Source organism: Portunus trituberculatus, chromosome 43 (assembly GCF_017591435.1).
Source record: "Portunus trituberculatus isolate SZX2019 chromosome 43, ASM1759143v1, whole genome shotgun sequence".
Lineage (NCBI taxonomy): Eukaryota > Metazoa > Arthropoda > Malacostraca > Decapoda > Portunidae > Portunus > Portunus trituberculatus.
In genome coordinates this window covers 9,049,411-9,061,910 of record NC_059297.1, presented here as the reverse complement: position 1 = coordinate 9,061,910, position 12,500 = coordinate 9,049,411, and the positions used below count along the sequence as shown (strand labels likewise).

Sequence of the window (12,500 nt, the reverse complement as noted above, 5' to 3'; positions counted from 1 at the left end):
TGAGTGTTCTTCCAGAGCGCGCACTATGGGCTTGTATACGCCGCGGCTGCTTCCACCTACATGAGCAGCTTACCTGCCACCATGTTTTCGTATTCAATTAAATTCGCCTTTTGGCCCCTCTGTGGGCTCATCTAAGCCGCTTTGGGAGAGCAGGGACTTGCTGGTGAGGGCTTTAGCTTCACTTAGGATACCGCCACCGCTACACATGATGGAAAGGAGAAAGGCTTCGCCATCCTTTTCTCTTAACATGAACAAGGCTGCTGCTGCATCCCCGTGTCTCCCCACCTCTCTTCTCGTCAGTCTCGAACATGATTCTTTGCTCCCAGCTTTACATTCCCCTCTTTCACCCGATAACATTCTGTAAACAACGGCCAGAGATTCTTTAAAGTAATCCATCTCTTGTCGCCTTGATTGGAGCTTCTCTTCCCCGTATCACTGCGCTGATGGCTGGCCTGCATTCCCGCCACACCCATCACTCCACTTCTCTCCTCTCTCCAGCCCGCACCCTTTCATTTTCGGATGTCGCCCCCCTCTCCCCTCCTTTCCATTAAATTTCATCTTCACCATATCCTTTACCCTTGCATCCCGTCCCCTCTGGAGTCCAACTCCCATCTTCTAATTTTCATTGTCCAGTCTGATTTAACATATTCTCTCCAACCATTTTTCTCGTTTCTTTGTACACAGTATCTTTATTCTCCACTCCTTTCACATTCAGCCGCATCTACTCACATTTATTTTATGTTCCGGAGCCTTGAGTATTCCCTCACTGCCTTGCACCCCAGTTTTTCCCCACCTTTCTGTTTGGGACAGCGGCTACGTTTTGTGCCTTCAGAACACGTAAAGGAGAACGGCATTGTCATAGGAATACAATTTGCGCTGGACGTTGAAGATGCGTGTGGATATGCTTTGGTTCTTATAGACAGTGGACTGCGTTAGTGTTTGATTTTTGCTGTGTGGTGTTTTATGTGACACTTCAATGTGGTAAGGTGGAGAGAGTAGGGGATACGGTCTTCATGTGTTGTTTAGAGCTTATTTACTTTTATGTTAATTAGCAGCTAGTATAAAGACTTCGGAATGACACACGATTGCGTTGTCAAATAAGTGTAGTGTTTATTGACGCTAGGAGAGTGTCCTTGTAATTGTTTTTATTCATCTCCTTTCCCTTATAGCAATACCACTGGAAAAAAGAAAAGGGAGGGGAAAGAAGAAGGTGGATGAGTAAGATAACCTCAGTAGTTGAAAAGTGATGCGTCTACTCTGTGCGTATGTGAATTACCATCCACACAACCGGAAAGGCTGCTTTGCTGGTAGCGGCATCGACTGAGCTGGGGAAAAAAAAATTAACTCCTTTGCTACTGAAACTTATTTTTACCTTGATTTTAGGTACGATTAGACGATTTTATTTGAATTTGGAAAGGTCTATGGAGGTCAAAAGAATATTGACCATAGTCTTTACTATTTTAATCACAACATAATTCTGAAGCTGTATAAAATCACTAAATAGTAACCAAAATGGTTGTGAAAACTCATCCTGGTACTGAAGAGATTAAAATTATGAGAAATTGGCCTTCTTCATCTATTAGGTCATGGCCCCCTTTTTTTTTTTTTTTTTTTTATTACATTGGTCAGACCACAACACAATAGTATAATTTAGTATCATGTTCTGTTCAGAATCGAAATCAAATGTTGGGTGGACGTGGAGTATTTACGTCGGCGAGGAGAAAAACAAGTAACATACAGTTAGTGGACGAAAGTTGACTGTTGACTTGGCAGATAGTTGCCATAACAAAAATTGTACGAAACTGGCTTGCCATACTCATTGGGTCTTGAAGGTTCTGTCAGTTAAGCGCAAGTTGTCCCGTCAAGCGTAGTCTGTTGCCGCTATGTACCCATGTCTGGTATTAGGGAGGCGGTGGCGTAGTGAATAAGATGGTGAATGTGGGATCGGTCAGATGTCCATATGAAGGTTCGAATCCCACCACGTGCCGCCTTGAAACTATGCCATTTGTGGAGTGGTTTAAGTTACCTACAAGTCACCATGATACCCAGGTTCTATCTAGGTGGTTACACCAAGGATGCGCTTGGGCCCTAATATGGATACCAATGTGTAAAATTGCCTACGCCACTAATGGGTGGAAGCTGAACAGCGCTTCCCATACTCTTGAAGTATACCTACAGGCGCTATAGACCATACAAAAAACAATAATAAATTAGATAAAGAAAATGGCGCCTTCTTTCAATAAATTGTTGAACGCGATCGTCAAAGATATAAATAATTATATTAGCATTATTAACGTTTGGTTATTGAATCTTCTAGATATTGCAGGAATTATATTTACGAAACTCAGACCTCGAAGGTGACAGCCCCTGCGGCTGTTACTAACACTCGACTTCCGCCTTTGGAGAAGCTTCATGTTTGGAGGTCAGAGGGCAGCCGTGTGACTCCCTCAGGCAGCAGTCGACCTCACCTCCAGGAAACCCCAAGGCAGGGCCCGTGTGTTGAAGTGTGACCCTTCCCCTCACCTTGCCACGACCTTCCCAAACCTTCAGTCTTGCCTGACGGAACAAACTACACGCACAATTCCTTTAGTAAAGTAAAATGTAGGAGTCGTGGTTGGAGGCAGCGTTAGATGGTGACTGGGCATGACTGTGACCTGTATCACCTCACCACCACATCCTCCAGTTCTTGCCCAACCGTCGAGGATTTGCAAGAGGGCCCTGCCAAACACAATCCGAGGTTAGGATGCCCCCGTGACCCTCGTGGTTTGTCCTTGGTGCGCCCCTGGTGAAAACAAGGTCTGGATTCACTTCCACGCTTCAGGGACATGTTTTACGATATTGCAGTATATTTGTTTGTGTTATTTAAGCCTATCTCAAGTGGTGTAGGATGCTCTGGTGTACAGTAATTTGTTAATGTGCCTGCCAGACACTTGAGTAGTGCCTGCCTGGAGAGTTAACCCGATAATACTCGTACCCTCCTCTTATTCAGGGTTCCCAGAGCGTCCTGTTGTAAATGGCAATCTGCATCCTCGTCCTCGCCACAAGTCTCATTGAAGTATCGAATTTAGAGCGGTTAGGAGAAAGCTGCATGTTTCTTGTCTGGAAAATTAGGAGAATTGAAGGAGTGTTAAAAAATAGCCGCCCTCCTTGTGGCAGGGAGTGTGTGGGCTTCCTTTTGGGCCGAGCATCTTGCGAGCTTCCCGTGAGACTCGCCTACAAGACCCAACATTTTTTTTTGGAGGGGGGTGCCTTTGAAGTCCTCGAGGACAATCCCCGTGTGAGTAAATTGCTGTATTAATCTTGAGCGTCATTAGGCGGACACAACATCGCCCCGCCTCCACCATCAGCGTGTTCCTTGGGGACTGTTTGGTAATGTTTCACACACTCCTCCGAAAATTAAACTTTCTCACTCCACCAAGGCTTCCATGGAATTGTTTTCAGCATAATAGCGTGGTAGTACCATTTACTTTAAGTTTAGTTTAAGCACTGACATGGCTGGTAGTTGTCTTGGTTTGTTGCGTGTTGATCTTGTACTACAATGACTTGGATAGGGAGGCGAAGGGAGTTTTCATCAATAATTAATCGCTCTTATTTTGTCGTGAAGCCAGCGTGAACCAAACTACAAGTAGGTGTACAAAACCCATATTCATGCCCTGGCATCTTACATGCAATTGTTGTTATATATATATATATATATATATATATATATATATATATATATATATATATATATATATATATATATATATATGTTTGTTACTTAATTTTATTTATTGTACTCGTTCGCTTTTATTCCACGTACACATGAAGGTACAGTGAGCTTGACTGGCTACGTTCAAGTATGTAGCCATGTTTGTGTATAAGTAACAACATAAGGCATTCCATGTGTTTCTATAACATGGCATTAAAATTTTAGATACATGGTATTTATTTATTTATTTTTTATATCGTGATTTTTTTCATTGATTATTAACGTTTCTTATCCTTTCTTTTCCAGGTAAGCGAGGCTTGTTAGATATCTGCAGACGTTTGTGAAACAGCTACGGTAATGTACAATGTTTATTAATGTGGCGAACATGGAGAGTTTTGGGCAATATTAGTACTTTATGAATGCATTAGTATTGACAGACAAGGTGTATCAACGTAGTGTATTATTCTCTGTGCGTGGAGGTAGTGGTGGTGGTTGTCGTCAGGAATTTAAAAGGGTAGCTTTAAGGAATTTGCTAGACCTTTGTACTTGCACTTCGAGCGTCGTTGTGTTAACCTCTTGGGACGGATGGGGGGAGGGGTTGGGTGTAGTTCTTCCACTTCAATAAGAATAATGCCAAAGGTACTCGGTGCGTAGTCTCCTCGCCGGAACAGTTCATTATTATTTCTTTCCTTCTTTAGCTTCCTTCGACACAGCCTTGCTTACGATACGGCCTTCACATAGTCTATTGTAATTATTTCCACTCTTGATTAAAGATGCAAGTCTCTCTCTCTCTCTCTCTCTCTCTCTCTCTCTCTCTCTCTCTCTCTCTCTCTCTCTCTCTCTCTCTCTCTCTCTCTCGTGTTTGCAGAAGCCCATAGTGCCTCTTAGCCTCCCGATGCAGTTGCGTTGAAGATAGGACTGATAGGAACCGCGTGGTTGTTCCTTGTTCCGGTCATCTCGTTATAGTTTGAAAATTAGCCAGCTTCCGACTGGTCTTGGTTCCAGAGATCACTGCGACCTGGTGTTTACATTATTCACGTTAACACATAACACACCACGATTCGCGGTGTGTGTGTGTGTGTGTGTGTGTGTGTGTGTGTGTGTGTGTGTGTGTGTGTGTGTGTGTGTGTTGGCGAGAGGCCTGGTACAGAGAGCAAGGTGAGCCTCTTCGGGCGTCGATAAACCCCCCCTCCTCCTCCTCCTCCTCCTCCTCCTCCTCCTCCTCCTCCTCCTCCTCCTCCTCCTCCTCCTCCTCCTCCCCCTCCCCCTCCCCCCATGCTCCATACCTTCCTTAGCCCCGACACTCTCACGCCACTCTCCTTGACGCTGTTCATCAAAATGCAGTGGTTGCTCTTCACCGGTAGGGAGATGTATTCATGGCCTTCCCAAACCTGTGCTGGGGCTTTGTTTCATCCAATGACGGGGTATAGGGGTTCGTCACATTCCCCGCCCCACCGTTACACATTCAAAGAGCGGCGCCGATTAGATTTTTTTTCTCGTGTTTTGCCATTCCTTTCACTTTCACAGACTTGATACCTTCTGCACGACCAATACTTCATGATGTGTTTAGAGTTGCATAAAGGCATCCGTCTCGTGTTAGTACTACTCTCCTGTGTTGATGAACTTTTGTGACCTTGTAAACTTCTTAGATGGTCAGGAGAGAGAGAGAGAGGGGGGGGGGTTACTGTTGTCGTTAAGAAACATTTTGTTTTCAATGAAAATCGATGTGAAGTAAATCTGTACCAAGGATGAAGTTGAATCAGTGTTGGATGCAGGCAGAGTTGGGATATGCGAAGTGATTAGTCTAAGCCAGCTTCACCGCAAAGAAAATGGAAGCGGTGAGACTGCAGTTTTCTTTGAATTGGGTATAGGTAACTAAGGTAATCAGGTGTTTGGGATCTGGTGAAGGTAATTGTTAAATATTTTCCTATGGTATTATTTTATATATCTACCTGTATATATATATATATATATATATATATATATATATATATATATGTGTGTATATATATATATATATATATATATATATATATATATATATATATATATATATATATATATATATGTGTGTGTGTGTATATATATATATATATATATATATATATATATATATATATATATATATATATATATATATATATATATATATATATATATATATATATATATATATATATATATATATATATATATATATATATATATATATATATATATATATATATATATATATATATATATATATATATATATATATATATATATATATATATATATATATATATATATATATATATATATATATATATATATATATATATATATATATATATATATATATATATATATATATATATATATATATATATATATATATATATATATATATATATATATATATATAATAACGGTAAATTTCATGCTACAGTCACTCTTCCTATGTAAAGTTTGTTGTTATGTTTAAAAGTTCGAACAGTTTCAGTATGAATCTTTACGGTTCTGAGTGAGTTAGTGGATGTTTGTTCTTAATCTCTTAAGAACCATGACGCATTTTCATATTCATTCTATTTACTATTTGAGGACTCTATACAGCTTCAGAAACTTGTATGGGCGTTAGAATAGTGAAGACTGACTATCAACCTTTTGACCTTCATAAACCCTTTCTAATGTAAATGAAATTGCTTAATCATATCTAAAAGTTATAGTAAAAATATGTCTATGTACTGAAGGAGGTTTACAACAGTGTGAGGAAGCAGAATGGTGTTGCCTGTTCGCATGTGCCACTGGAAGATGAGTGGTGGTGCCGGTGATCGTTTTGTGCCTGGCACATCGTGAAAACTCAGTTATCTACCTACCCCTACCAAAAAAGTGCATGCCCGTGAGGTGTTAAGAGTGGCAGACGATTTCTATTTCGCTAGCAAGGTATGCGCTGGGCTTGGGACGCCTGTAAGTTGACGGCGGTGTAATGAGTGTTTTACCTTTGGCGAGGCGAGCTGGCCGGGGAGGAGTGTGCGGCTGAGGAGAGATGCGTGTAGTGCGCGTGCGGCAGGTGAGGAGTTCATCCCCCCCTCTCTCTCCGTATCCTCCCCCACATGCTCACTTCACTCACCCTCCATCACCACCACTACCAGTGCACCCAATGCTGTAAAATTTCGCTCTGATCAAATTCGTTCACTGTTTTAGTAATGATGATTTACCTAAGCAAAGGGAGCACCTTTGATAGATGTTACCACCACCTTGCAGTCTGGAGCTTCATGAGGTGAACGCCATGGCCACATTTGCTAAAAAAAAAAATTGGGAATTTTGTTTGGTAGGAGTTGGTTGGAAGGAGTGTGTTGGGGTGCAGGTAGTGATGTGGGGGAAGGGAGGCGCGGGGGGGACTCAGGTAAGCCGGGCCGTGCGGGACCCCCGCGCATGCGGCCCCTACCCCCTCCCCTTACCTTCGTCTGGTACGCCACTTACACTATTATCGAACTTATTTTTTTTATTTCACTAGTTATTTACTTCAGGACTTTCTTATAAGGCAGACTGCTCTGCCGTGTCGCAAAATGCTTGGTTACATTGACACAACTGCTAGGAACGGGAAGTGAGTGTGTTAAACAGCCAAAGAGGTGAACAGTCGGTGTGCGAGTGGCGGTGTTTGGCATAAGAGGGGGAGCGGCCCCGCCTCCCCACAGTGAGCCGCGGGCGGGCGGTGGAGGGGACCTCTGAGTTAGTCGTGAGCACGCCGCCGGCCGCGCTGTGCTCTCTCTCTGTGTCTCGCTATCCACACTACCTCACTCACACACCCGGACCTCACACCCTTCACGTCACCGTCGCCTTCACTGCTGATACTGCTGCTGTACTTGTTAACTGCTGCTTTTGCTGCTGCTGATATCACTACTGCTTCTCCGTCACAACCACCGACGCCACCCAACTTCCAACATAACACAACACACACGAACACGTACACATACACGGTACATAAACAGCAACAACGGCGCGACCTGACTCCAACAGAACATATCTTCTACGGCCTTAACTCCCCTTAAGATCCACTAGTGGTGCTGAACCCTGCCAGTACTCTGCTATCATCAGGACGTGTGTCCGTCGCGTCCGCCAAGCCACCAGCGCCCACCCCAGCCTCGCCGCCACCAAATTCCTCCCGAGACGCATCACCCACCACCACCAAAATTTTCACGGCGGCTGAGCAACCCACGCCCATCTTCTCCTACCTCCCACCTCCTCCACACACCTTCTACCCCCAGCCCGCCAATCTGGAAGTCACTCACTTCGACGTCATGGTAAGTGAGGTTTGCGGCCATGGCCCGCCCGCCCGCCGCCGCTGCCGCCACAGCCATCACCACCACCACACCGCCACCCCACGGAGCTTGTGTCGCTGTTACGTGTGCAGTGTGTTGTGCTTTTGCCTAAGTAATGGAAATGAACTATATAAATATTTTAGATGGAATTATAGAAATTGCATATATGTATTGCTGAGTGTCGTGCGGAGCTGTATTGCATGTGTAGTTACTCTTGGCCGATGGTATGTGATTGTGTACATGTCTTACGGCGCTGATAATTTATAAATGTAAGATTTAATTACCATGCCTTTAGCGTTACTTCTGTTAATAGTATGTGTCACAAGTGGTGTAGCAGCTCCACCTAGTGTGGCGTGGCGGGGCGCGGCCACACCTCCCTCATATATATTTCACAAGACGCACAAACGGCGCCTGTGGTACTCCCTCCAGTGTGCATGTTTCGGGGTCCGCAGCACGCAGGCGAGACTTCTGAACACAGGACCGCTTGTTGTCCCTTATAGGGTCCAGAATGTGAGGAATAATCATTGCGTATCCATTGTAGCCTTGAGAGAGTGAGTTTGGGTGAGGAAGGGTGTCGGCCAGTGTTGGCGGCGGGACCTGAGAGCTCGACCGGTCTGAAGGTCACAGTCTGGACCCGGCGATGGCCACGCAGCCCGCATGGTCCTAAAGGGGGAAGAGCTCTAGAGAGGAGGGAGGGGGAAATTCCTGTATACTGGGCGTAGGCGAGCTTTATCAGATAAGATCTTTGTATTTTACTTGAAGTCACGTCAGTGATGTCTATAATAGGGTTTCATGAACACAAATTTACACCGTTGGTAATCATTATTGCATTGCTTTCTCTGATGTCTGAGGTAGTTTAAAGTTCTCACAAGCTTGATTGAAATGCTTGTTTCTTTAGTGATAGAAAGTACCTGCGACTCGAAAGTGGCCATTGTAAATTCAAGTGTTGCAGTAGAACACCTGTAGCCACTTTGTTCATGCAGGGAGGCACTGACTGGCGGAGCGTGCCTGCGACAACAAGAATCTGAGAGAGGGCGGGCGAGCGGCAGCTGCACGTGGTCCTCCATTGGCCGAGTGGAGAAGTTGTTGGCTCTGCTGCCTCACCTCAGAAAGTTTTAAACACGTGTGTCGTAACTTAAGGATGCTTGGTCTTCCTCATCCTTAATGTTAAAGAGTGTCGGCCGACAGAATATACTTTTCTTACAATTGGGGAAGTTGAGTGAATGGATGGCGGGGCCTTTAACAGGGAGAGGAAGTATTGGTGGACCAGGTGTAGAATACATACATATTAACAGTTTGCTTACTTCACCTGCCTCCTTTGTCTTGCTATCGTACTTTGTGATATGGTGAGATGTATCAATGGTTATGACGGCGTGATGTGGCGACAAGTAGCAGCTGATGTAGTAGACACTTTACCGAGTAGTTGGGAGGTGAATATCAAAACAGTATAACAGGTAAACACTATCACAGGTGGTGGCCAGGTTTGTTAAATCCAGCGGGGAGAGAGAGAGAGAGAAGGGGGGGTAGTGGGGAAGACTTCTAGCATCAGGTAAGTTTGACGAGCATGGCAGCACTTGTCATTCTCACACCCACACTGCCCCTCCCTCGTGTTAGCGCTACTGCCTGTATTACCATTAGTGCCTAGACGTGCAATGTGTCACCTCTTCGTTCCTCTTTCCTGCCATCCATTACTCCGCCATCCCTCTGTGGACATATCATTATCAAGTCGCTGGCTGGCCCACCTTTCCACTTTACTCTACCCGCTTGTGACGTAAGCTTTGGCAAATTTCATCTCCCTCAGCTCGTCTCAGGCCAGCAGTGCCACTAGGCGTATTAACTGAGGACCCTCCAAGGAGCGGTTTACGTATCTTCTGGTAGGCTGGATAGAGGTTACCGCAGCACTCCTTGTTTGCTTCGCAGGAAAAACGAGATTCCCGTGGTGCGTCTTGGTATCCCCGCGAAGTGGAGCTGTGATGTCTCACTCGTGCTGGATGCTTGCTTAGAATACGGTGGTTGTTTTCAAAACACACACACACACACACACACACACACACACACACACACACACACACACACACACACACACACACACACACCTGAGCAGTACTGGGCGACCATGATGGCGTGCTGGCACCGGTATGCAGGTCTCTCTCTCTCTCTCTCTCTCTCTCTCTCTCTCTCTCTCTCTCTCTCTCTCTCTCTCTCTCTCTCTCTCTCTCTCTGGCGTGTGTAGTTTGCAGCTCCTTACAGTACACCATTTTTGTCTTCAGTCTTTGGTTTAACAGGTTTTACGTACACTTACATCAAAGATAAATCGTATTTTCCAAAGTTAGCCGTCTGTTTTGCAAAAAAAAAAAAAAAAAAAAAAAGTTGCGGGGGATTCTTGATGTTTTTGGCGACGACTCGCTAGAGATAATTGTGCATGTTAGCCCACTTTCTCTTGGATTTTTTACCTGTTGGTTTGCTGGGTTGGGCCCTTTGTGCCTGATTGGTGCGACAGAACTCAGGGGTGGCCGGCTATGCGGTGGCGTTGTGAAGACAGTTGACGTGTGTGCAGTACTGTGTGGAGGACAGATGATGTTTTTGGGAGTTAAAGTTGTGTGCTCGCAAGCTAAGTATGTGGATGGTAGGGAGTGTGGTTTTGTGAGGGGAATGTTGGTGGTGGTTGATGTATGGAAAATATTGTGAAGGCCAGGGTGTGTTGTGGCGGCGTGTGGTCCAGGGTGGAGCGAGGGCAGACGCAGCCATTGATCGTGGGGGCCCAACAAGTGTTCCCCTGGCGAACTGGCGGCCTCCCGCTCTGCCGCACTACACCGCCACCCTGCCGCAGTGGCGCCCGCACCTACCTCCACTCTTTCCACTCGTTCTTGTGTCACAATTATGTTCCGAGATGTCGCATGGCTCATCCTGTTCTGCTCGCATTTTCCGTGGGATGTTACAGTAATTGGCCGGGAAAGTGTTGGTGCTGTGTAGGCACTCTGTAGCGCGCTGTAGTTCTGTGGTACACTTCGTGTTTACTGTCCTGCCCTCCCTGACACTGACACTTGAATATGATCTCTGGCTCGATCACCCACCTCCATCCTTGCTCCGCAACTATCATGGTGTAGCAAACGCCGGGTCCTGTTATGGGTTGGCCAGGGCCACACTAGTCATATTCATTAGGAACTAAAGTCGTATGTGCTCTTCCTTAAGTGGTGAATATAACTAATTTTGTATTATCTGAAGTTTGCACTTTAAGCATAATTCACGTCTTCACGTATCCTTTAACAAAAATATGTAATATTGTGCGTTCCTTGGACACATACACTACAACTTGTCTTCTGAAATACAACACTTGGCTTGGTGTTCCGAGTATCGGTTTGTGTTAGCGGCAGCAGCACGACAGGCAGCCCAGCTAGACGAGGGAGACGGTGGGTATATGGCTGGGAAGGTTAGAACACCACCGTACGCCCCTTGTCCGCCCACTATAATTTTCGTTGTATCCAGTGAGGTATTGAACATCTTTATCTTTACATTTCTAACCAACGTATGTTAGTGTTTTGAACAGTCTTAAGTAATCCCTGGTAATGTTTTTCATACAATGTAGCTTGGTTACCCTCAATAGATATAAGACAATAATCTGGGATAGAGTTTAGAGTTGGGTGCCTTTAGTTTCCAATACTCCCGACTTGGTTACATACACGTCCTGAGCTCATACAATGAATTTATAATAAAAAATTGGCAACCACGTGAGGTGCGAGCAATGTACAGCACAGTGCTTGGGGAATGGACTCCCTCGCTTCATAGTGGACTGGATGGTCACGTGGTGCTGGCTGGTCTTTGTAGTGCTACGCGGCAACCACCTCACCGCGGCCCCTCTCCTCCCCCGCCCACCAAGCCAGGTCCCTCTTTGTCCTCCCTCTTCTTGCTACACACCTCAGGCTCCGGGCAGCAGTGTTCCCTACCTTCCCTCTTCATGCCACGTATCGTTGCTCATGACATGTCTAGCACCATCCTTTCTCTTCATCATTGATATCTTGCGTCGGATAGAGGAAGCTAAATGTGTGTGTGTCATGGGAATTTTTCTTTTCTCACTGTTGCAAGCCTTTCGTAATCTTGAGAAATATGCGTGTTGTCTGCGTCGCTTGGCGCTGCTTTCAGCAATGCGTTAGGCGCTCTGCAGCGATGTAAACGCCATGAGCCGATGGACAGAGAGAGAGGGTGGTGCAGCGGCGGCAGCTGGCGAGTGTCAACAGCAGCCTGACCTGGCGGATCAATGACTGCGCCAGTTGGCTCTTGGATCCTCCACATGACTACACGCCCGCCCTCATCCGTGTCCCTCTCCACCTGACAGACTTTCCTGCTCAGCGGTGGCGTGTGCCTTAGTAAGTGCTGGATTTCACCAGTGCTGGTGCTTCGTCAGTCCCCCATCAACCTCCTCTGGCATTCGTTCCTCTGGCAGGTTGTGAATGCATACGGCATGGCTGCACGTGCCTCGGCGTGTATTGCGGTCCGGACATGGTACC

At 45.5% G+C, this 12,500-nt stretch overlaps 1 protein-coding gene across 31 annotated transcripts in view; it reads left to right on the top strand.

The window, feature by feature from the left end:
• LOC123518130 (polypyrimidine tract-binding protein 1-like) overlaps positions 1-12,500 on the top strand; it is a 256,907-nt gene that overhangs the window by 183,777 nt on the left and 60,630 nt on the right. For 2 of the 31 annotated variants that reach the window (XM_045278798.1, XM_045278795.1), the window contains exon 1: positions 7,415-7,977. The exons of 28 other annotated variants lie outside the window; for them this stretch is intronic. In XM_045278798.1, the coding sequence (XP_045134733.1) occupies positions 7,975-7,977 (3 nt within the window). In that variant the 5' untranslated portion in view covers positions 7,415-7,974. Of the gene's footprint in view, positions 1-7,413; positions 7,978-12,500 lie in introns of those variants that run through there. One more of the 31 variants, XM_045278790.1, reaches the window with a different exon arrangement.